Genomic DNA, 22,272 nt, shown 5'->3' on the forward strand with positions numbered 1-22,272 from the left:
TGCCCGCCCGGAGCCGCTGGCCGGCGCCCGCACCCCTCCGCCTCCGTCTGCGCGCAGCAGCGGCCGCCATGGCTTTCCACGTGGAGGGGCTGGTCGCCATCGTGGTGTTCTACCTGCTCATCCTGCTGGTGGGCATTTGGGCCGCCTGGAGAACCAAGAACAGCGGCAGCGCGGAGGAGCGCAGCGAGGCCATCATCGTGGGCGGCCGCGACATCGGGCTGCTGGTGGGCGGCTTCACCATGACAGGTGCGTCCCCGCCCCGTGGGTCTGCTGCGCGCTTCTCCGAGCCTGGCAGGCCTGGCGCTTTGGCCCTGGGCATCCTTCAGGTTCCGTTCAATCATTTCACATTTAGATGTGGAAAGGGAGCGTTACTTGAACCAAATGATCTGATAATCACCCGACCGGACCTCGGGGAGGCAAGGGTGGGAGTGCCCCAGGTGGGAGCAGAGAGACGGGGTGGAGGGGGCAGAGGGGCCTGGCCCTGCACGCAGTGCCCCCGCTGGGTAGTGGGGAGGCTTCGCCGTGGGCCCCTAAGTAGGTGCGGGAAGTTGTCCCCAAGCTCCCTAACGCCCGATGTCAGTGGACACACCGGCGATGGCTTTACCCTGCGTCAGTACATGTGGGCACAGCACAGTTCCAGATGGGTCCGCGCCCGGTTCCAAACCTGTTTTTCCCACTTGATAACCGATTTCCTTACCGGAAGCCCCTCCACAGCGCTAGGTGGGGTTGGCAAGAACCTTGCCCGCAGGAGAAAGGCAGGGCGTGTAGGGCCGAGGCCCCCGCCCTGGCCACCCCTCGCTGCTGGGAGGGGCAGGCTGCTTTCTTCCTGGCTGTCAGGGCTGTGAGGGTAGGGGGTGGTTTTTATACTGTCTTGCTCACTGGAAATACTTCTGAACAACAGCATCTTTCACGTTGTGTGTTCCTCTTACAAATGACACATTTCATCCGGGTCCTCGTAGGTATCTAGACCTTAGCAATGCAGTCCACATTAGCAGGAACGTTGGAGAAATACCCCATTGGAAACCACATCCAAATGGTGCTGCATTTCAGGTCCGAGATTCCATTTACAAGTGATTTACCCTGTGCTTCAAAAACTTCACCAAAGCTGTCGAGAAAGACAGCGTCCACATTCTGGAAGTCTTAAGTAGGACCGTCTGCCACCTAAAGTTAATGTGGACTGTGGAGCTAACCTTTCAGGCAGGCAGTTTGTTGAATGCCTCACCAACAGCATGGAGACTGGCGTGGTCTTTATAAGAGCACCGTGAAAAGGCTGTGGGATTAGGTGAAGAGCCAGGGCCATGAGGTTAAAAAGGCCCAGAGCCGGGTGGACTCAGGTATCCCGGCCGGACAGCCTGGACCTGGTGCTGGACAGGCAGTCCTCTGCGGGTTTGTTTATGGGGTTCTTTGCTTGTAACATCTGCAGGAACAAGCAAAGTATTTTATTCTTTGCAAATTATTATAATGCTCTATTGCTCTAGCTTAATATTCTACTCAATATGATCATAATGATAATGTTTTGGAATCTGTTCTTTTATTATATAGAGGGAATTTTTTTAGCCTAATACACTATTAAACTATATAGAAAATATTTGAATGCCATTTCCTATAAAGTGTCATGGTCTAGCTCACTTGCAAAAGCTTTTGTCTTTTTCAAAATTCATAAGAACCGCAGTCAAAACCATCATCCATTTAAAATCTGAATCACACTATTTAAACTTTATTAGATTAATTTGCTGGTATGTATTTCATGCAGAAGAGAGGTCGACAATGTTTATTCCTTTAACATGAACAGTGTGAAAGAGCTTGTGTTCTCACCCGTGATTTGATGCAAATCACAAACAGGAAGGGCCGATGTGGAGTAGAAAGGACCGAGAGAGGGGAGCCGTGGCACTTTGTTCAGTCACAGTGCGGAGCCGGCCCTGCCCGACGTTCTGATGCTGTAACCCTTCAGGTACCAGGGTTCCTTCTGGATGAGGGACAGGAGAGTGTGCAGTGAAGGATGACCACTGCCAAGCGCTGCTGTCAGCCGTCATCCCACCGCCGCTCTGTGCAGGCGGCAGCCCCGCCCAGCGGGGGCGGGCCCAGCCCTGCCTGCACCTGCCAGGCTCATCCGCAGCGCTCAGACACCCAGTGTGAGAGGGGGCCTAGAGCCCCAGCAGGGCTTATAGTGAGGGAAACAACGGCATCCGTTATGTGTTAACACCCAGAGTGAAACCCCAGTGAGGATGGGAGTGGCGGCTGCCTGTGTATTTGTCCACTTCAGGGGTGAGCGTGTAAACCCCCATTTAAATGACTTAAAATCACCATGCACAAAACTTCTCAAGTTAAACATTTAAAAAGCAATGTTAACCTCACAGCACAGCCTTTTCTTGGCTTCCTGTTGGATTCAAAGCCAGATAAATTCTGGCTTGAGCATCGCAGAAAGGATCACCTTGGAGGGAGTGCTATACATGTTATGTCTTTTCTTTATGCTCTGTGAGATTTTAGAGAATTCTGTAGAGTGAAGTTGTATTCTCAGTGGGATCACACAGCCCAGAACCTAGTCTTACCTCTGCTAAGCTTCTTACCAGCCTCTGACCATCAGCCCTTTACTTAATCCCTACATAGATGTCATTTTTAACATTTAACTATATTCTTAAAGAATAACATTTCCTGTGTATATATGCAGGCTGCGGATACGCGTGGTGCAGTTCCATTTTCCTGTTTTTCAGTAAGTGTCAAGTGTGAGGTTGCTTTCTAAGAGAAAACAGCGGCCGCACTTGCGTTCTTTGGCTTCTTGACATTCCTCCTTAGCTATTACGCTCCATTTTATATAGCTAAACACATTTATGCTAGGTTTTGTATATCTGAAAGAGTGTATTTCTTAGTATTTCCTGTGAAACACCAAACACCACATGAAAACACCCAGATTAAAGGGCTGTGAGTGCTGTGCCCTCAGCACCGTGTTCTCCAGGTGCTGGCCACAGCCCTGAGCGTCTGCAGTGCAGAGGGAAAGGAGTGAGGTCACTGTGATCCACGTGGATGCGTGGGAGTGGGGCCCTGTCTCACCTCCTTTCATATTCTGAGCGCAGCCCACGGCGGACACAGCCAGACTTGCCACAGCCCATGTTGCCAGAGTATTTGAGAAAATGCTCGTGAAAACCTCACACACACACACACTCACACATGCACATACACACACCACTCCTGGAGGACAGCAGTCGTGGTCGGTGTAAATTATCTGTGCACTTCAAATGGAAGGCCTTGCAGTGCGGACACCTGGCCCTGCCTCCTGCGGGCTGGAGAGAGGGTTGGAGAGTCCGCCCTGCGTGGGCTCAGAGGGTGTGGTCTCTGGTAACCTCACCACAAGTGCTGATGGCTAAATGCTTTCGGACGGCACCGGGCAGCACGGTCTCGCAGACACAGAAGGTGAGCCCCCAGCTTACCTTACATTTTCTACAAATGCCCCTTAAAAAAGCATAAGAAGTAATTAAATTGAGGTCAATAATGTAACTAATGTAATTCAATACATTCAGAGTTTTCAGTTCGTGATCAATACAAAGCATCCTTTAACTTCAGTATGTCGGTCATCCTGGGCTCAAAACTCTCTTGCCCACACTCACCCTCTCCAGCCCTTTCGCCTCCTTTGTTCAGCTGCTCCCGTCTCCTCCTGGAGCTCTCATGAGCACCCAAAGCCTGGACAGCCACACCGCGCATGCTCCTGGTGGCACGAGGCCAGTGGTCGCTGTGCCAGGCTGCGGGATCCCGGGGTGACCTGCGAGACAGCGGCTCCCCTCCCCTCTATTGCAGCCACCTGGGTCGGAGGCGGGTACATCAACGGGACCGCGGAGGCAGTTTACGTGCCGGACCATGGCCTCGCGTGGGCCCAGGCGCCCATAGGATATGCTCTTAGTCTGGTTGTAGGTAAGTGGAGGTTTAATCTGTGTCTCACTCCCTGCAGCAGGACGGGCGGGAGCATGAATACGAAGTGAAGTAACGAGCTAAACCATGTCAGTCCCTGCTGTGGGAAAATGTCACCCAAACTTACAAGAGGCTGCTACCAGAAACTGGCATGTAGCAGAGCGCTGGTGCTCAGATGGTTTGATCTCCTGTTATGGAATATGTAAAACAACCCTTTGATCCCGTGACCATAAGAACAGTGCACTTCTTAGCATAATCATGTTCTATTTCTTTCAAAATGAGGGCGGGTATATTATTGAAATGAATCAACTTGATTGTACCTGACTTTCTTTTTGGAAGGCAGACTAACTAATGGTCAAAAATGTTATATAACAATTTAACACAGAATTCTTCCCTTTTCACTCAAAATACCTTTGTTGTATCTGATACTTATTCAGATCATCTCAGTGCTGTGCTCAAGGCCTCTGGGTGAGCACCAACCAGCTCCACTGCTTTCCATCCACATGCTTCACTTACACCATGGATGGCAAACCTTTTAGAGCTTTCAGCGACATGAACAGTCCATGTGCCGTAGATTCGCCCCCGTGATTATGCCATACAGTTACCCACTTGACAAATGCAATATTAGGTATATAGGTTGCTACAGCTTTTCTTAGTGCTGTAGCCACATTGCACTACAGATTGGCTCCTCCATACGGTTAGATTTTCTTTTTCTTTTTCTAGTACCAGGAATTGAACTCATGACCTTGCGCTTGCCAGGCAGGTGCTGTGCCATTGAGCTGTATCTCTAGCCCCAGATAGATGTTCTTAAGAATTCATTTCCCAGGAGAAATAACATAGTAAAAGGTTGGCAGAAACTATTACACAACGCATTTTTAATCTTCACAGAATCATGGTTTAATTTCTTCTAGGTGGTCTGTTCTTTGCCAAACCAATGCGCTCCAAGGGCTACGTGACCATGCTAGACCCATTTCAGCAGACCTATGGGAAGCGCATGGGCGGCCTCCTCTTCATCCCCGCACTCATGGGAGAGATGTTCTGGGCTGCAGCGATTTTCTCCGCCTTAGGTAACGATGCATCGCCCCATCTATACCTCCAGTTCCCTGACCAGCAGACACATAAACTTACTTCCTAGTTTTACAGCCATGTCCTTAGCTGTATTTATACTGGTGAAATCTTACCATCACTTCTACATTCCCTGCAGTGCAGCTGCAGAGGCTGAAGTGTATTTGCTTTTTGCTTGAATCACATCGGTGGTAGTTACAGTTATGATGATCAAGAGTTGCCTATTCAAGTCAGGACTTCAAACAAAGCATTGTTAATTAAGCAAAGCTAAAGAGTGAAGTTCATTTTTCAAAACTAATGTCCCGAGCCGGGTGTTAGGGAGAACACTTGGTGCTGGATAAATTTAAGTCGCTGAGTTATACCTGCACTTGTCCCGCAGAAAGGGCGCTTCCCTGACCCAAGAACTGCTCACCTTGCCCCGTGTTTCCTTCTAATGCCTGCCTTGTTAACTGACATTTTCAAACGCATGCAGGATGCTCTCAGCTCAATGCACAGCATACCAGGCACTTTAGAAGCATTAATATTTCTAAAGATGTTACCTTTTGCGTGAGACTTGTCTAATTAAAACCAAACAGGAAACCGAGTGTGAGTCCACAGTAAACGAGGACAGTCGGATGTCACCAGTCCCTCAGCTGTTGCCACATGCTGAGGTCTGTGAAGCCCAGGGCCGTGGCTCGTAGTGCAGATGCTGAGTGCTGTAGTGTGGACCTCCCCAGGGGCACAGGTGTCTCAGCCACTCTTCAGGCTTCCAGGCCTGAGTGTCTCCTGTCCTCCAGCAGAACCTGAGGGAGGCAGGGAGGTGGCGGCCACCTGTAGCCACTGCGGCTGCCTGGGGACACAAAGGCTGCCTGCCTGGCTGAGGGGAGGCGGAAGCAGACCGCACCCTGCAGATGCTCAGCGCGTCCCAGCCACGCCAGCTGCTCACGCCCGCCCCTGGCTCCTCCACCCTGACCAGTCCTTCTCCTGCCTCCTTTCCCGCCGCCTGTCCAGGCCAGGCCTCCCTTGGTTAGTGCAGTCACCATTGCGCCCTTCTGCCTGCTTTGTGGTTCCACCTGCTGGCCACGCTTTTCCTCCTAAGTCTGCTCTCTTCTGTCCCTTCCTGCAGAAAGGCAAGCTCTCTAACAGGTCCGCAGTGAGCCGGGCCTTGGTTCCCCCTGCTCAGGACACCCACCACTGTCTTCCTCCTCCAGGAGCTGTAGCCCTCTCCTGCCTCCCAGGGCCCCACTGACACCTCTCCCCTCCTCCCTCCCTTGCATCTGCCTGTCACTTGTCCTGGGGCCTCCCGGGAGGATCCCCAGGAACTGGCCAGGAGTGTCTGCTGCGGACGCCCAGCCACCTGCCACTCTGTTTTCACTGGATGTGTCCTTTCACTTTGTACATGGCCTTGTTTATCCACTTCACGTCCAGTATTTTCAGTCCTACGCCACGGATGGCAAATGTCATGAAGGCAGGACTTGCTTTGCTTGCAGTTATAATCCTACACAGGAAGTGAATGAATGAATGAATGAATGAATGAATGAATGAATCTTTCTTAGCTCTACGTTTTTCAAAAAAGAACGTTGCTTTCTTCCCCCTTAGTGTGTTCCCATCTCACCACTGGGTCCTGCGCACATCAAGGGCTCTGGAACCTGAGTGCAGACTCTCTAGAGTGTAATTGAGAACCGAGACCAATAATGCCAAGGAGACCCCAGCCCTGGCTTCTCAGCTCCCAGCATTTAGAAAAGCAGCATCCGAGGAGCTGTCTGGGCCCATCACGGGTGGGTTGGTACCATCCCACTGAGGGCTGAGGTCCTCCCTGACTCTGGCCACTCACCTTCAGGTTATTTTCCATCTCATTTTGCAAACGGAAATGCAGCAGCCTTGAGGTGGCCAGAACAGAAGCAAGCTAGGAGGAGCTCCCTTCCGGGCTGTATAACCCAGGCTGCAAACTTGTCTTCCAGATTCAGTTGTCATCTCAGGTGGCCTTTGAACATTAGATAGTGCTGTGGGCACACTGTCTTTTTCTCCCAGTCTCCCACATAACCTAACATCATTTTCCTGGTCTCAGATGTAAAAACAAAGTGATTTGGGTGGAAAAGAAGATAATTCGGTGGCTGTGAAGCAGAATGCTGTCCTCCTCTGGTGCTAGATAACAGCACTGTGTCCCCGGGTACCAAGATGAAACTGCAAATGTCCCTCCCCACCCCGCCCTCCTGAGCTGGGAAACAGTAGGTGTTACTTCCCATTGGTTTCAGCACCAGAAAATTTGGGTTTTAAGAACAAACTTCCTGCTGAGGTATCAGGAAAGGAGTGGGCTAAATATCTAATAGAATACAAACTGTTCACTCCGACTTAGTAAAGATCACTTTATGTAACAGAGCCAGGAAAGAACAGAATTAATGAGGCAATGTTTCTAAAATGTTTGGTAAACATGGACCATAGTAGCTAACACTTTGCTTCAGTTAGTTAATTTGTATATATGCATCTGTGCATGTGTTCACAATACACATGGAAAGGTGGGAAAATCTAGCTCCGGCTCTCTCCCGCCCCCTCTCCCTCTCTCTCCCTCTGTCTCCCTCCCTCCCTCTCCCTTTCCATACTCACAGGTATGCACATGTATCTAAAACTTATTGCTCATTTGAGATCTAGGCTCTGGTAAACCATTGTGTTTTTAATTATCATCTCTATTTTCTTAAAAAATAATAGCTGGACATAATTCAAAGTCAGTGTCTGCAGGAAATAACGTGGGTTACTTAAGAACGGGTGTGTATCAGATCCGTTACCACCTCACTGCAGTGTGCATGGTTCTGAGACATGGGAGCACCTTTTTGATGATTGAAACAGAAATTCTTGAAAGTAATAACTGCAGGATACAAAATTCTTATACCATAGGTTTCAGGTATGACCAGCTTTATGTAAGTACTGTGAGGACAGCTGTTTCCACAGATTTCAACCGCATGATCATTTCTTTGCCTGTTCTTCTCTATTTTCTTTCAAATGGCCTTGCTCAGAGTTGGTTCTGGCAGGACTTCTCCTCTACCTGGTCCATGGCCCTGGGCCACCATCTGAGGCCCCTGGGCAGGGCCGGCTCTCCCTCGGTGCAGAGACGCACCTGGGCAGCAGCCCAGGAGCCCTTCTCGTGGCTTCTACATCTCTGCCCTCGTGTGTCCGGTCCTCTCACCCTCCCCTTGGCTCATGGATTCCTGAGACGTTGTGATGCAGCCATTTGTTTTGCAATACTGGGGATTAAACCCAGGGTCTTTGCACTGAGCTACATCCCAGTGGTGACCTAGAGGTTTAGTTTTGCTTTACTTACTACAGTTAATGTAACTATTCAGAAAATACTTTAGAGAAAAATTCAACCTGCTCTCAAGGGTGACAGAGAGGGCAGTGGCTTCTCCAGGGTCTCTGCCGACAGCAACACTGCAGGCCAGACCTCTTTCTGGCATCACTGAATTCTCATAACTGATGGGACTGTAGCTGGCACAGTTAATAAAGAGGAGAACTACCCCCAAACAAGAACAGTGAAGAGCTCCATCTAAATTTCCAATCTAAGGATTTCAGGATAAAAATAAGCTGTAAAATATCTATACCACAGTAACGATCTGAAGTCATGGAATTATAAGTGACCTCTTTCCTTTGTCTTTATCCCGAAACTTACTTTTTTTTTCTTTTTAATTGACCTTTATTCAAGAGGATAATTTTACTTTATTCCCGTAGACAAGGCACAGGAGCATCTTGCATTGCGATCGTAGATTGAGCTCTCTTGGATTGCTCTGGGATAACGGGCTCTCGTACCTGAGGGCTGTGCACACCATTAGCTGGCAGGTGAGCAGGCAGTGAGCCTAACAGTGATGCTCAGTAGCCTGAACTACAGCCACATCCCTGAGCACGGTGGAAAGGGCTCACGAAGCCACAAGTGAGTCGCGAGGCAGCAGCCCAAGCATTGCAGTGGCCCAAACTGCCCATGCCATGAAGTTTTCTGTGAAAAAATAGGCACCATCAAGCACAGCACCCAGAGTCACAAAGTAAGTTAAACACGTGTAACTTCCAAGGCCAGCCTAACAATTTGATGATGAAAATTACTATGTAAGGTGATATTCAAAGTGGGTTCTTCAAGCATACTGGCATCCTGGCAGGAGGACTGGCATTTCTACCAAACAAATGAAGTCAAAGTGATTTTTCTTGACTTGAGAGAAGCTGATAGAATCTGCCAATTTTATGATTTCCCCTCACAAACCTGTCTCCCTCTTTGGTGCTTATGGCATCTGTCCCCAACCACAGGCTGGTCTAGGGCAGAGTACAGTAAGTCCTCAAATTACAAAGACTCGAGTTGTGAGCTTTCACAGGCGTCTTGTGTGAGACTCACTTTGCTGGCTGGTGAATGAATCCAACTTGTGAACAGTTCTCCCAGGACAGAACTCATTCACAAGTCAGAGGCTTACTTAGTTGCAAAACAACAAATGAATATTCATTGTACAATGTGGGAGTGGCTGCTCGTGAGTCTCGGAAAGGCTGCTTTTTCCCATGGATGTGAGTAAACATTTTGCATGAATTTAATTATGTCGGAGCCTCAGATACCTGAGGAACGTGTTGTAAGTTCTCAGAATCAGTGTGTCAGGTATTCTTTATTCGTGTAACTGATTTCAGGGTGTCATATAAACAAGTTAGGGAAACACTAACCTCAGAAAGCAAGAGTAAATATCTCTCTGGATCTGACATCATGGACTAGATGAAGTTCTCAGCACACAAACCCATGTCAGTTGTTGTCCCAAGTGCCTTTCTTGTGGCACAGGACGCTCACCTCCACTTTGCTGTGACCCCCACCTCTCTGGCCTTCAGGTGCCACCATCAGTGTGATCATCGACGTGGACATGCACGTGTCTGTCATCGTGTCTGCTCTCATCGCCACCCTGTACACACTGGTGGGTGGCCTCTACTCAGTGGCCTACACGGATGTCGTCCAACTCTTCTGCATTTTCCTAGGACTGGTAAGGGGAGCCGCAGCAGGTTTTCTGTCTTCCTGTTTCTGTTTAAGAAAAGGATAATGTGACATTATGGATATTATGTGATAATGTGATATTGTGGGTTATGGGTATAAGGGTGTTTTATAGTGACAACAACAGTTGGTAGAAATTTTACTTTCCATCAGGAGTGATACATAGTAAGTTGCATAGTCTTTTGAAGTTTAAATCATTCCTCAGTGATTTAATTAAGCAAAAACTCTAATCACTCTCCTAAGTTTTGACAGAAAGGTGTCCCCCAAGTTGAATTGTTGGAAGCATCTAGGTCTTCCTTTCCCTCATGCCTGATTTTGATGAAAACTTACATGATCTTCTTTGAGAACTGACTATAACAACTTTCTTCATGTCAGCAAAACTTAGATTTTAGTGGTGACTTGTACATGTCTCTTATCCTCCTCTGTGCTCACATATTATCTAGGAGACTATTCACTGGACTCAGAAATTATCCCACTAGAAAAGCTGTAGATTCCAAGTATTAATCTTCTATCTCTGAGATCCAAAAACAAAGGGTTTACCATGTCAGAAAATATAAGTATTTATTATCTGTCACTTTGCTTTCAAGCCCTGGGCTAAGTTAGGTCATACGTGTGGTGGATTTAGTAGAGTACTGTAGAATATGAAACATGAGTATGACTAGTGTTAAAATTCTCCTGCATGTCTTAAGCACATTCTAGTCAATGTTTATTCTTTGCAAACTCCTACTGTAAAACATGGAGATTATAATTCTGTGAATAATAGTACCAAACACCTCAGACACATCACAAGAAATGTAAAATAGAGTGTGCCCGCTCTGCTATGGGCCATCAGGTCCTCAGTCCTGACCTCCTCCACATGGGACTGGGTCCACATTCAGATCTCCTCCAGCACATGGCCATCCTGGGTCCACATCCATGATCTCATCCAACAGGTGGCCATACTGGGTCCACATTCCAACCTCCTCTAACATGTGGCCATCACAGGTCCACATTCATCATGATCTTGCCCAACATGTGGCCATCCCCCCAGTTGTCCTAGTTACTTTTCCCTCATTGCTGAGACAAAATATCCAACACTCAAAGAAAAAAGAGAAAGGTTTATTTATCTCACAGCTTGTGGAGGTTTCAGTCCATACTCAGCCGGCTCCAAGGCAGGGTGGCACATGGCAGAGGAGAAACAGCTCATGGCAGTGGAAGGCAGCAATAGCAACAAAAGCAAAAGGGGGAAACATGTCTCATTCTGCCCCTTTTATCTTATCCAGACTGCTGGGATCAGGGCAGTGCCATTCCAATCAGTGGCCTGATCCAGCAATCACCCACCTTTAATCCCAGCACCCTTAATCTTAGCATTGAACCATGAATCAGTCACAAACTCTAGATTCAACTGCCTCTAAAAAAAGCCCAACTAAAAGTGCCTGAGACTTGGTGGGGGGTATCTAGACATAAGCCATAATACCAGTCCACATGCATGATCTTGTCCAACATTGTGGCCATCCTGGGCTCACATTCATGATCTTGTCCACCCTTGTCCTTTTTGAGTCCTGGGTCATCCAGCATGTGGGTTTATGCTCATGATCTCATCCATCTCATGATCACCTCAGCTACATTTCCTGGGGGGTGCAATGCCCTTGTGCAGAAGCCACAGGCAGAGCAAGGGCATCCTGACTCATGTCCCCAAAGATGGTTCAAGTCCCTTGATTTTCCTTGGTTTTCTTTACTTTTTGTAAAGAAAGGCTGTCCATCTACTTTAGCTTTCGGGTTAGACACTTAGAGATGAAAAAAATGAAGAATGATTGCAGATCCTTTTTTTAACTTTCTAACATCGACAGTGATATCCTGGGGAAAAATTTAAAAGGACTACTATTAGATTTATAGTTTAAATATAAATTAACTTGTGCTACCAAATACTACATTTCTTCTCTTTCAGATATTTTGTTTGCATTTTATGAACTGTTATTTACTCATATTAATCTGCTCAAAGACTATCATTTATTTTGAAATTGTCAAAACTCAAGTGGACAGTGCAGAAATTCTGATATTTAAGTAACGTCATCATAAACTTCCAAAGATAAAGCAGAGAGCACAGAAATAAATCTCTCTCCAGAAGGTCGGGGTGGGGTTAGCTCGGCAGCACAGCTCGGTAAGGGATGTGCTTGTTATTCCAAGACATGCGCCCCAGGGGCCGCATCCATTAGTGGATGATGTATGTGACGCTTCCTTGCTTTGCACAAGACCAGAGCTGAAGACACACAGGCGCATAAATCAAGTGTGCGAGGGCGAGGTGGAGGGGTGCACACTCGCGAGTGTGAACCCCGGAGTATCTTTCTCCTATGAAATCTGCCTTGTTGAGGAATGAAGTTCTATGGGTCACTTAGTTAAGACATTATTGAATTGTAAACGTTTATCTTCTAAGCTTTAGTTACTATACATGCAGACATGTTGATTAACTTACTCCTTACACCAGCTCTTCTCAAACCCTCAGACAGTGGGTGGTTTTTATCACCACCAGTGGGGCCACAAGCCTGTGTGAGGTCCCCTGTCCCTGCCTCTCTGGCCTCCTTCACCCGAGGCCTGAGGGCTACTGGCTGTCTTCATCCTCCTCACTGTCCTTGCACATCCCCGTCCCAATGGCACTGCAACACTTCACACTCTGTGCAGGTGGCCCTGGGATGACCCAGGGCGGCTTCGCACTGTTCCAGCCACAATACCTAAATCCAGAGGAAATCTCACTGAAACCTTTCTAACACCCGGAGGAAATCCTCTAGCTCCCAGTTGCTTGCAAAACAGATGCAGATACTTAAGCTTGCAACTCTGGTCTCTCCACACGGTTGTCTTCCTCTCTCCCTTTCCTTAAGCTTCCCCTGTGCCACCAACCTTGTCCCCAGGAGACGGGGCGCACACATGCACAGAGCACACAGGTGGCCCTCCACTTCCGGAGATTCAACTCAGGGTTTTTCCACTTTATAAGGATGCAAAAATGAAACACATCCAGTAGAAACTGTATTTTGAATTTATGCTTTGGATCTTTCCCTGGGCTGGCAGTGTGCGTTGTTTCAGTTTTGCTAAGTCAGGGTGTCGTGGTGTCACAGACAGCGTGACCTCGGGTCCTCCTCTATCTGAATGAGAGGAACGCTGGCTGTGCCACAGTGGACGCGGCTCACGCGGCGTCAGTCCCCATCTCCCCGGCGTTTAGAAGTCAGACTAAGGCTCCCGTGTTCTCCTGTCCAGTGGATCAGCGTCCCCTTCGCCCTCTCTCACCCTGCGGTGACTGACATCGGGTTCACAGCAGTGCATGCCAAGTTCCAGGACCCCTGGCTGGGAACCATTGAACCCTTCGAGGTCTACACCTGGCTGGACAACTTTCTGCTGCTGGTAAGTGGTGACCAGCCTGGGGACGGGGTCTGGGTGCTCCTGACATCGAAGGCGTTTCCGAGACTCCCTACCCAAGGGCCTGGATTAAGACATTAAGAGCCTATTTATTCTGAAATAGATAACTCATGCATTCTCAGTTGTGAAGCAAGTGAATTAGTGGTTCCTTGGGAAATATTCCCAGGAAGTAGTGGCTCAAGACAGGGGCCAGGAGAGGAGCCTGCAAGGATCACTGTTCAGGAAGAGGGAAAATCCAAAAGAACTTTCCAGAGTTCAGAATTCTACTAACAAGAATGGTTATATACAAAAACAACACTCTGTATTTGATTTCAACACAAGAAATCATTTACTACTTGTATCAAAGTCGAGGGGAAAGGGGTTGCTTTTGTTTCCTCTTCAGAGCACTGACAGGATTTCATGACTCTGAGCTTACGGCACTTCACTGGATTTCAACACCGCCTCCTCCTAGCTCATTTCCTAGACTGCATTAGGGCTGCAGTGAGTGCCAGGAGCAGAGCTGTTTTCCCACAGGAAGTGAACCCGGCCATGGGGCAGGCTCTGGTGATGATCTTCCGGGTGCCTCTGTCCTTTCTTTTCTCCTGAGGGGAAGGAAGGGAGGGAGCGCCATGGCCCCTTCTCAAAAGGACCTTGGTCCCGTTCCTGAGGACCTGGTCCCGCCCAGCAGACTGCAGTCCTCTGGAAACTGCCCACTGGGTTAGGTTTCCAACATTCGAGTTCTAGGGGGACACAGACCTCCAGTCTGTTTGTAAGCAGAGGTCAAGTTCACCTTATTTAAAAGCACAAAGAAGAAGCCTGTGATGACCTAACCACGCAGGTGGTTGGTGCGCCATCAGGGTGCGCCAGCTCCTGTCTCTCTCTGACGTTGGAAGAGTTAATAATGTATTGGTTTAAGAGTTGTGAAAAGAAAAAGAAAGTGTTTGAAAGAATAGAGACCTGAGGAGTACAACCGTGCATTCTAGAACACTTTCTTCAGCTCTGTTATTTTGCTTCTAAGCGTGTACGATGCCTTTAAGGAGGGAAGTTGCTTGGAAGTCATGTGTCGGGCACCGTGCGTGGCACAGGTGAGAGGGTAACAAATAGGGTGGGCATCCCGCGGCTCAGACCCCAGTGGGAGAGACGGGCAGTGAGGAAACCTCCGTGCACTGTGACACAGCAAGCTCATGTGCCAAGGCATTTACGCTGCGAGGAACACGGGCTCTGCACTGGGGGAGGGGCCAGAACCTAGCCTGTCGATGAGCTGCACACCCTCACCTTCAGCCCAGCTGGTTGGCCACCGCCTCACAGCTGTCTGTGGGACTGGAGCTTCCTTTTTCCTTTAGCTGCCCTCCTGGGACCCTATTCACCCCTATCTGCAACTAGGGCATCATCTGGGTGTGGGAGGACTGATGCAGAGTCACTTCTGTATTTTCCTGCTTGCCGTGCTGGTGTCCTCCTCACCACCCCTGGGTCACCCCAAACCGTCCTTGCTTGTTCCACTTCCGTACAGACTTCATAGGGCTCTCGGACAGCCCCGCTGTGGTTCAGTGTCTCCAGACGGCTTTGACTGTATTTGCTCAACATGAACGTCACACGCTCCTGCAGTGTGCCTTTACATTGGCTTTCACGCATGTCCTGTGTCACGTACTTTTAAGGAGGACGCTTAGATGCCAGGCGGAGTGAGTACAGGCAGGAGCTCCGATGCCCCCTGGTGCTGCACAGCATCCTCCGAGCATTCTGCTGCCCCCTCAGCTGAGGTCAGAGGAGCCCTGGGGGGAGCCTTCCCCCTCCTGCACCCCTCCGGCTCTTGCACTGCCCAGCCCTGGTCTGTGGACGAGGCTGGTTTGACTCAGCTTTCACATCATTCTTTCAGAATCTTAATTATATTGAAAATATTTTATGATGATGGAAACTTCTGGATGAGAACAAATTGAAGACTTGAGGGGAGCTTGAAAGCAGCTTAAAGTAGGTAAAACAAAGAAAAGAAAGGATTGTGCTGTGCCATTGCAAAGGAGAATGATCGGGGAAATTCTGTGCTGTGAAAAGCCTGGCGGGAATGTTGTCTTGGTTTGTTCGGGCTGCTGCAACCCAGTACCGTAAACGGCAGTGCTGGGTAAACACCAGGCGTGTATCCTCACAGTCCTCCAAGCTGTGGCGTTGATGACCCAGGGACTGGCTGGTCAGGGTCTGGGGATAGACAGTCCCTCCCACAGGGACTTCTCCCTGTGTTCACACAAGGTGGGAAGGGACCACGGTCCCTCAGGCAGCTGCATTGCTGATGGCCCTGCGGGGGGACTCATCAACAGGGGACCAGAGTCTCAGCGCACATGAGGAGAGAGGGGTTCGCATCACAGGGAGCACAGTGAGGGCAGTGGAGGTGCTCGGGCTGCAGAGCGTCTCCTTGAACCTGGCAGCCCACCCAGGACCTCCAGAAAGGCAACTGTTAGAAAGTGTAACCCAGCACAGTGAACGTTAACTACCGTCCTCCCCCCGGGCTCTCACGTAGACGCTGGGCGGAATCCCGTGGCAGGCCTACTTCCAGAGGGTGCTGTCCTCATCCTCGGCCACCTACGCACAGGTGCTGTCCTTCCTGGCGGCCTTCGGGTGCCTGGTGATGGCTCTCCCAGCCGTGCTCATCGGGGCCATTGGAGCCTCCACAAGTAAGTCCCACAGCCTCCCCAGAGAGGAAGACCCAGCGCCCCGCTCCCCATCCCGTTTCCCTGTCCCCGCAGTGTGTGGCCCCTTGCGCTGTGCTGCGGTGCCATGGTCCACACTCTTGGGTGCTCCCTGCATGATAGCCCCCTCCCCAGCGTGGTATCTCAGAGGTTCCTGTAAGGACGCCTCTCCCAGCAGCCCTCGGCCAGGGTGCAGCTGTGTCCAGGGCTGGCGGGGCTCTGAGAAAGCCCTGCTACTGGCCACTGCACAGTGAGCGGATGTTACTGTCAAGGACAGAGCTGGAGTCCGGTGTTCCGGAAGCACCAGAGGAGGCAAAGTGCTGAGGACTTTGGCTGTCTTCACAGCTTCCCACGGGCCACTCTGCACTTGAGTCTAACTATAATTTCCATGGTTATCAGATGTTTTTTTTTTCTTGGAGAAATCAATATGTACACAGGTTGAGAGAATTAAGAAACAAAATGATTCTTCAAAAGAGCAATAGGAGATATTATTTCCCTGGTAACCTTCATGTGGAGCTGTTCTAAAATCTCGCCCTTGATGGGACTGGACTCCCCACACCTGACCCTTCCACTCCTCTCCTCTCCTGCTGGCAGAGGAAGCAAGCTCCTCTGGGCTCCGTGATAAGGGAACTAACCTCACTAATCACACTGTGGAGGGCTCCAAGGCTGTGACCTTGTTCCCTCCCAAAGCACCCCCTGTGATAGCCAGTGTCATCACCCCAGGGATTTGCACTTCAGAGAATAAACTGCAGACCACTATGTAATGAACATGGTGCTATAGACTCAGGTTTTGTCACAGAGAGAATTATCTATACCTCAGAGCCATACTTAGGATGATTGTAATCATCTAATGCATTCAATGAGAAGACATCACATTAACCCAAGTTCAAAGGCATTCTCTAGGTAAAGGATATTAAAACACCATAGAGAAAGTTCACCTTTCACCCTGTTGTGTTTTCTAAAGATGGTCCAGGGTGATCTGCACACAGTGACTTTGACTTTCAACCGGTAGAGCTGGTTACTGGGTTATTTCATGCGAGAAAGAACAGTCTTGGGTCATGGCACCCCTTTCCCTTCCCACTGTCCACCTGTGAATAAGCACTGAGAGTGTGCAGACAGCTGACTGCACTGGAGTGCTGTGTGTGACGCCTTTGGGGAAAGGCTGGATTTATCTAACAGAGGAGGGATCTAGACCTTAGTGGGGAGGTGCGTGGACCCTCATGTGCATTGGATGATAGGCTGGCAAAAACAACTGTAGGCCCACTTCTCCCTTGGGCAGGGTACATGTTCTTGACTGTGATTTCTGGTGTAAGAACATCTCACTTAAGGCTTTAGAGTTGGTGTCATCTAAGCTTGGCTTACATGCCAATTATAGAGGGAAATGGGGGAAGAAAATATGGTGGAGCAAAATAAACCACTTCACTTATCATCACGACACGAAGGAAATTCAGCAAATGAAGACGAAACTGTGAAGCTGGGCGTGGCGGTCTCTGCCTGCAATTCCCACTACCCTGGGGCCTGAAGCAGGAGGACTGTAAATTGAAGCCCAGCCTGGGCAACTTAGTGAGACTTTGTCTACAAAACAAGCAAGCAAGAAAGAAAAGCTATCATGCTGATATACACAGACAGGTTCCAGGATTCAACACATGCCATAACTAAACGATAGAAATGGGATAAATTCAAAGATAAACTTACATTTCAAGTCCTCTCACCCTGCCAAGTTTAAAAACCCTCTTTAAAATCTCAACCCTGAGAATGTAGTTTCATTCAATAAAAAGGGACTGCCCTTACTCAGGCATGCTCCCATTTCTGGTAAATGAGATTCTAAGCAATGCAGAATTTAATTAGAGAAAAACAGAGCTCAGGGAGCTCCAAACCAAACAGACACAGGAGGAGGTAGATGAGAAAGCCACTGAGTTGTTCTCTGTTGCACCCAGGTAAGACGGCCCTAAGAAAGAGGCCACACATGTCCTTTCAGCTCCAGGTACTGGAAAAATAAAACTCTGATTCCATGTAAGAGCATTTGTTTTCTGAGATTTTTGTATAAGGCAGTGCCACAGTGGCAAAAAGAGTCTGTGTGTCTGGTCAGCACAACCCAGACAAAGGCTGTAAGTTGGTTGTGCCCTCAGAAGCCTAGACATGTGAGACATTTCCCACAATCATCACGGGACATCACACATGACTGAATTTGTTTTCAAACTACCTATGAACAGATGAGCCCCGTGGTAAAGGGTGCATGGCCCCAAGGGTGTGTTACAGTCATTGTTTCTGCTCAACAGACTGGAACCAGACCTCGTTCGGGACAGTAAGCCCCAAGGACAGGGGTGAGGCAGACATGATCCTCCCGATCGTGCTGCAGTACCTCTGTCCTGTGTACATCTCCTTCTTTGGCCTGGGCGCGGTGTCCGCTGCCGTCATGTCCTCGGCCGACTCGTCCATCCTATCGGCCAGTTCAATGTTCGCACGGAACATCTACCAGCTCTCCTTCAGACAAAACGTGAGCATGGTGTCCTAATTCACAGTTTGTCGTTGCTGTGCTTGCTTGTAGTCACTGCATGAATCGTGTAGATGGTGTTACAGGTTGAGCCTTCCTCATCTGAAAATGTGAGATTTTAAATGTTCCAAGGACTGCAACTTTTGAGTACTGACATGGGAGATTCCACCCCATGAAACTTTGCTTCATGCACAAAATTTAAAATATTGTATAAAATTACTTTCAGGCTATGTGTATAAGGTTTATACAAAACATGCATACCTTTCACTGTTAGACTTGGATCTCATCCCCAAGATACCTCAGTATGTAGTGTGAATATTTCCAAACCCAAAGTCCTGAAGTCTAAAATGCTTCTGGTCCCATGCATAGACGAATAGAGAGAGAGAGGGAGAGGCAGGGAGAGAAAGATGGTCTATGTTAAAGCCTGGCCCTGCTTTGACTAAGCATACAAGTTTAAGTAACAGTGAATATGTATTCTATAATGGATATTGTCAGTGCATGTTATAATTCATGTTAATACTAAGGGAACAAATCAAATTACTGTTTTCCAAGAGTCTCAGTCATGTTGCTGTAATTTAAGCTGTCTGTCTCTAATCAAAGAGTGATGCAGCCTAAAGCATCTTAGCATGATACCAAATACAGCAGGAGCTGAGGGCCGGCCTCCCGTGTGCAGCATTGGACTGCTCCTCATTAGCTCTGTGACACAGCCTCGTAAACATCCCATGAGTCTGACTCTCCTTGTGGCACCATCAGTTGTTGTCTGGGACTGTGGCCACGAGGAGCCCTGAGATGCCGAGAGCCTCCCTCCGAGGGCATAGCTTGCCTCCAGATTTCCTAGGTCAACAGCAAAGCATCCTGGTGGTTCTTACTTAGGAAACACCCAGAAGGCCTGACTAGCCTTAAAGATGTGGCGTTCCTGCAGAGAGAGGAAATAAGAATGGCCCTGACTGTCTCAGTGCCACACAAGAGCTCCTGCTTAATAGGTGTAAGTGAAACCCTCCTTGCCTGGTTATTCCTGATGGTGCCAGGGTATTCGTCTACCTTTCCCTGTACACACAGTGAAGGGCTAGCAGGACTGGCTGTATGCATGCAGTGCACAAATGCCCATCCAAATGATACAGGAGGCCACAGGCTCATTGTCTGGGGTTGTAAGTTGGGTTGCCTTTGTCAGTGTACTGAGCTATTTCACCCAAGCACTTCTTTACACCAGTTTTCAAGCGTAGAGATATGTCGTGTTCTTTGCCTAAAGGATGCAACACCTTAGAAGCAAACCTGACTCCCAGTTTCTTTCTTTCTTAGGCGTCAGACAAAGAAATTGTCTGGGTCATGCGAATCACAGTATTTGTGTTTGGAGCATCTGCCACAGCCATGGCGCTGCTGACCAAGACTGTGTACGGGCTCTGGTACCTCAGCTCCGACCTGGTCTACATCATCATCTTCCCACAGCTCTTGTGTGTGCTCTTCATCAAGGGGACCAACACATATGGGGCAGTGGCAGGATATGTGGTTGGGATCTTCCTAAGAATAACAGGTGGGGAGCCCTACCTGTACCTGCAACCTCTGATCTTCTACCCTGGGTACTACATGGACAATGGTGTCTACAACCAGAGGTTCCCATTCAAGACCCTCGCCATGGTGACCTCCTTCCTCGTCAACATCTGTGTCTCCTATCTGGCCAAATACCTATTTGAAAGTGGAACCATGCCACCAAAACTGGATGTGTTTGATGCCGTTGTTGCAAGGCACAGTGAAGAAAACATGGACAAGACAATTCTGGTCAGAAATGAAAATATTAAACTAGATGAACTTGCACCTGTGAAACCTCGGCAGAGCCTAACTCTGAGCTCAACATTCACCAATAAAGAGGCACTCCTCAGTGTCGATTCCAGCCCAGAAGGATCAGGAACTGAGGACAACTTACAGTGATCCCTTCTGCTACTGCTTTCCCAAACAGAGCACTGTGGGAAGGTAGTCCTGGGAAGACGGTTTGTGACATATAAAATATATATTAAAATATAAAGAGTTTAAGAGGACAAAAATTCTGTCAAAAAAGTAAAAAATAAGTCCTAAAGGAAGAGTTCAGGAAGAATAGTGTTCAACCACACAGATACATGGCAAGCTAGGAGCAACAGCTGTGAAGCAACAACTTTATTTCTCATCTGTAGTAGCTTCAATTTTGATGCTTGATAGTTTTGTTAGGTATAAAAGTGAATAAATCTCCCATCAAAAAGCAGAGGATTCATCTCTATCCTGAGAAAAGGAAGTGCGTTATGGAAGGAAGAGTGCACTATGGAAAGAGCCTATGAAAGAGGAAATTGGCCAGGCTTTATGCACACTGGTGGCTACATCACTGGCAAGTCAGTTTGACTGCATATACAGAGGCCGAATCACTCCAGTGAATGATGTATAAATGAGCCACTGATTTTTCTTACTGTGATGGTTGGCCCCTTCTTTCACAGTCTGAACTGTAACATTAGTTTTGCTTTGTCCTTATTTTACTTTATTTTGGTTTGGCTTTGTTTTGTTTTGTTCTGCTCTGCTTTGTTTCATTTCATTTTGTTTTGTTTTGTTTTTGGACATGGGATGAAACCCAGGGCCTTGCACATGCTAGGCAAGCATTCTACCATTGTGCTACCTCCCAGCCTTGCAATCTGTTACTCTATTAGTAGTAGCATAAATTATTCTTGGCACAGACAAATCAAACACATAGAAATTAATGAAGAGTGGCATTGTTCATGTAAAAACTGTTAGAAAGATAGAGTCCACTTTGTGATTCAGGAGAACAACGGGCTCCTTTGAGTATGTCCCTAGTACATAGATAAAGGTATCTGGAGTGCCAGGAGATGATTAGATGACTTGACAGCAATAAATCAATAAGGACATCAAGCAAAAAGTGATCGGAAGAGTAGACTTTTATCTTTAGCTGAAGTGTCTAAAGTTTCGCCACATGCTACACAAAGTCGTGTCTTGGCACACTAGCTAAGTCAGTATTGGGGGTGAAATTGAGCCATATGTGAAAAGAGATTGCTACATGCACCAGTTATGATTGATGGAAAAGAAGCTGATAAACTAACATGAATTTCGTTGAACATTTACTACCAGCACTTCCCAAAGCACCTCCTTGTAGTAAACTCAGAGACACAAACCCTATTCGTGTTTGGATATTCACTGATGAGACAGTTTAGTGTTGAGGGGTCCACCCTGTGACACTTTTTCACATGAGCCAGTTTCCGGGACTGGAAAAATCACTACCACAAAGCATACAGTGAATTTCAAAATGTGGCAGAAAACAGAAAGCAAAAATAAGTCTTAAAGGGAAAGAAGCCATCAGCTTTAACATGTAGTATGTACATCGCTTTCATGAGGTCAGTCATTAAATAGTATGTTGCTGCTTTTCTTGAGCTAAAATATACACACACATGCAATATACATAGGCACAGTTTGTGTCCTACAGAGGGTTCAGTGCTTCCCACCAGACACACACTGTTAGGAAGAACAGCCTGGAACCAGGCTGAAAACACGAAGTGAACTGCTGAGCTGAGACGGTGCCGGGGACTGGGATCCCAGGACTGAAGCCAGTCTGCATTATAGAAACGAAAGCACTTTTTTTCAAAAATGTTTCTCTTTTGCCATTTGCAACCAAAATGCTGTTAACTTCAGTCTTCAGCAATAAGTGCAAAAGTTGTGTTTGAGTCTTAGAATTTCATTTTATACATTTTAATTGGAATTATCTCAGTTCACTAAATAATACATCTCCTTTTTCACAAAACAAGAATTAAATTTCCAGGGTAATT

The 22,272-nt window shown here is 48.0% G+C and overlaps 1 protein-coding gene across 1 annotated transcript; it reads left to right on the forward strand.

Moving 5' to 3' along the window:
- Positions 1–46: 46 nt before the first annotated feature.
- Slc5a7 (solute carrier family 5 (sodium/choline cotransporter), member 7) lies at positions 47–20,960 on the forward strand. The gene is made up of 8 exons (XM_005400796.2): positions 47–246; positions 3,790–3,903; positions 4,812–4,967; positions 9,787–9,935; positions 13,172–13,315; positions 15,816–15,969; positions 18,264–18,481; positions 19,778–20,960. Exons 1-8 carry the CDS (start codon positions 69–71, stop codon positions 20,402–20,404), a joined length of 1,740 nt encoding a protein of 579 aa, XP_005400853.1. The 5' UTR covers positions 47–68; the 3' UTR covers positions 20,405–20,960.
- Positions 20,961–22,272: the final 1,312 nt, after the last annotated feature.

The sequence above is a fragment of the Chinchilla lanigera genome, unplaced genomic scaffold (genome assembly GCF_000276665.1).
Source record: "Chinchilla lanigera isolate Chin_1 unplaced genomic scaffold, ChiLan1.0 scaffold00069, whole genome shotgun sequence".
Lineage (NCBI taxonomy): Eukaryota > Metazoa > Chordata > Mammalia > Rodentia > Chinchillidae > Chinchilla > Chinchilla lanigera.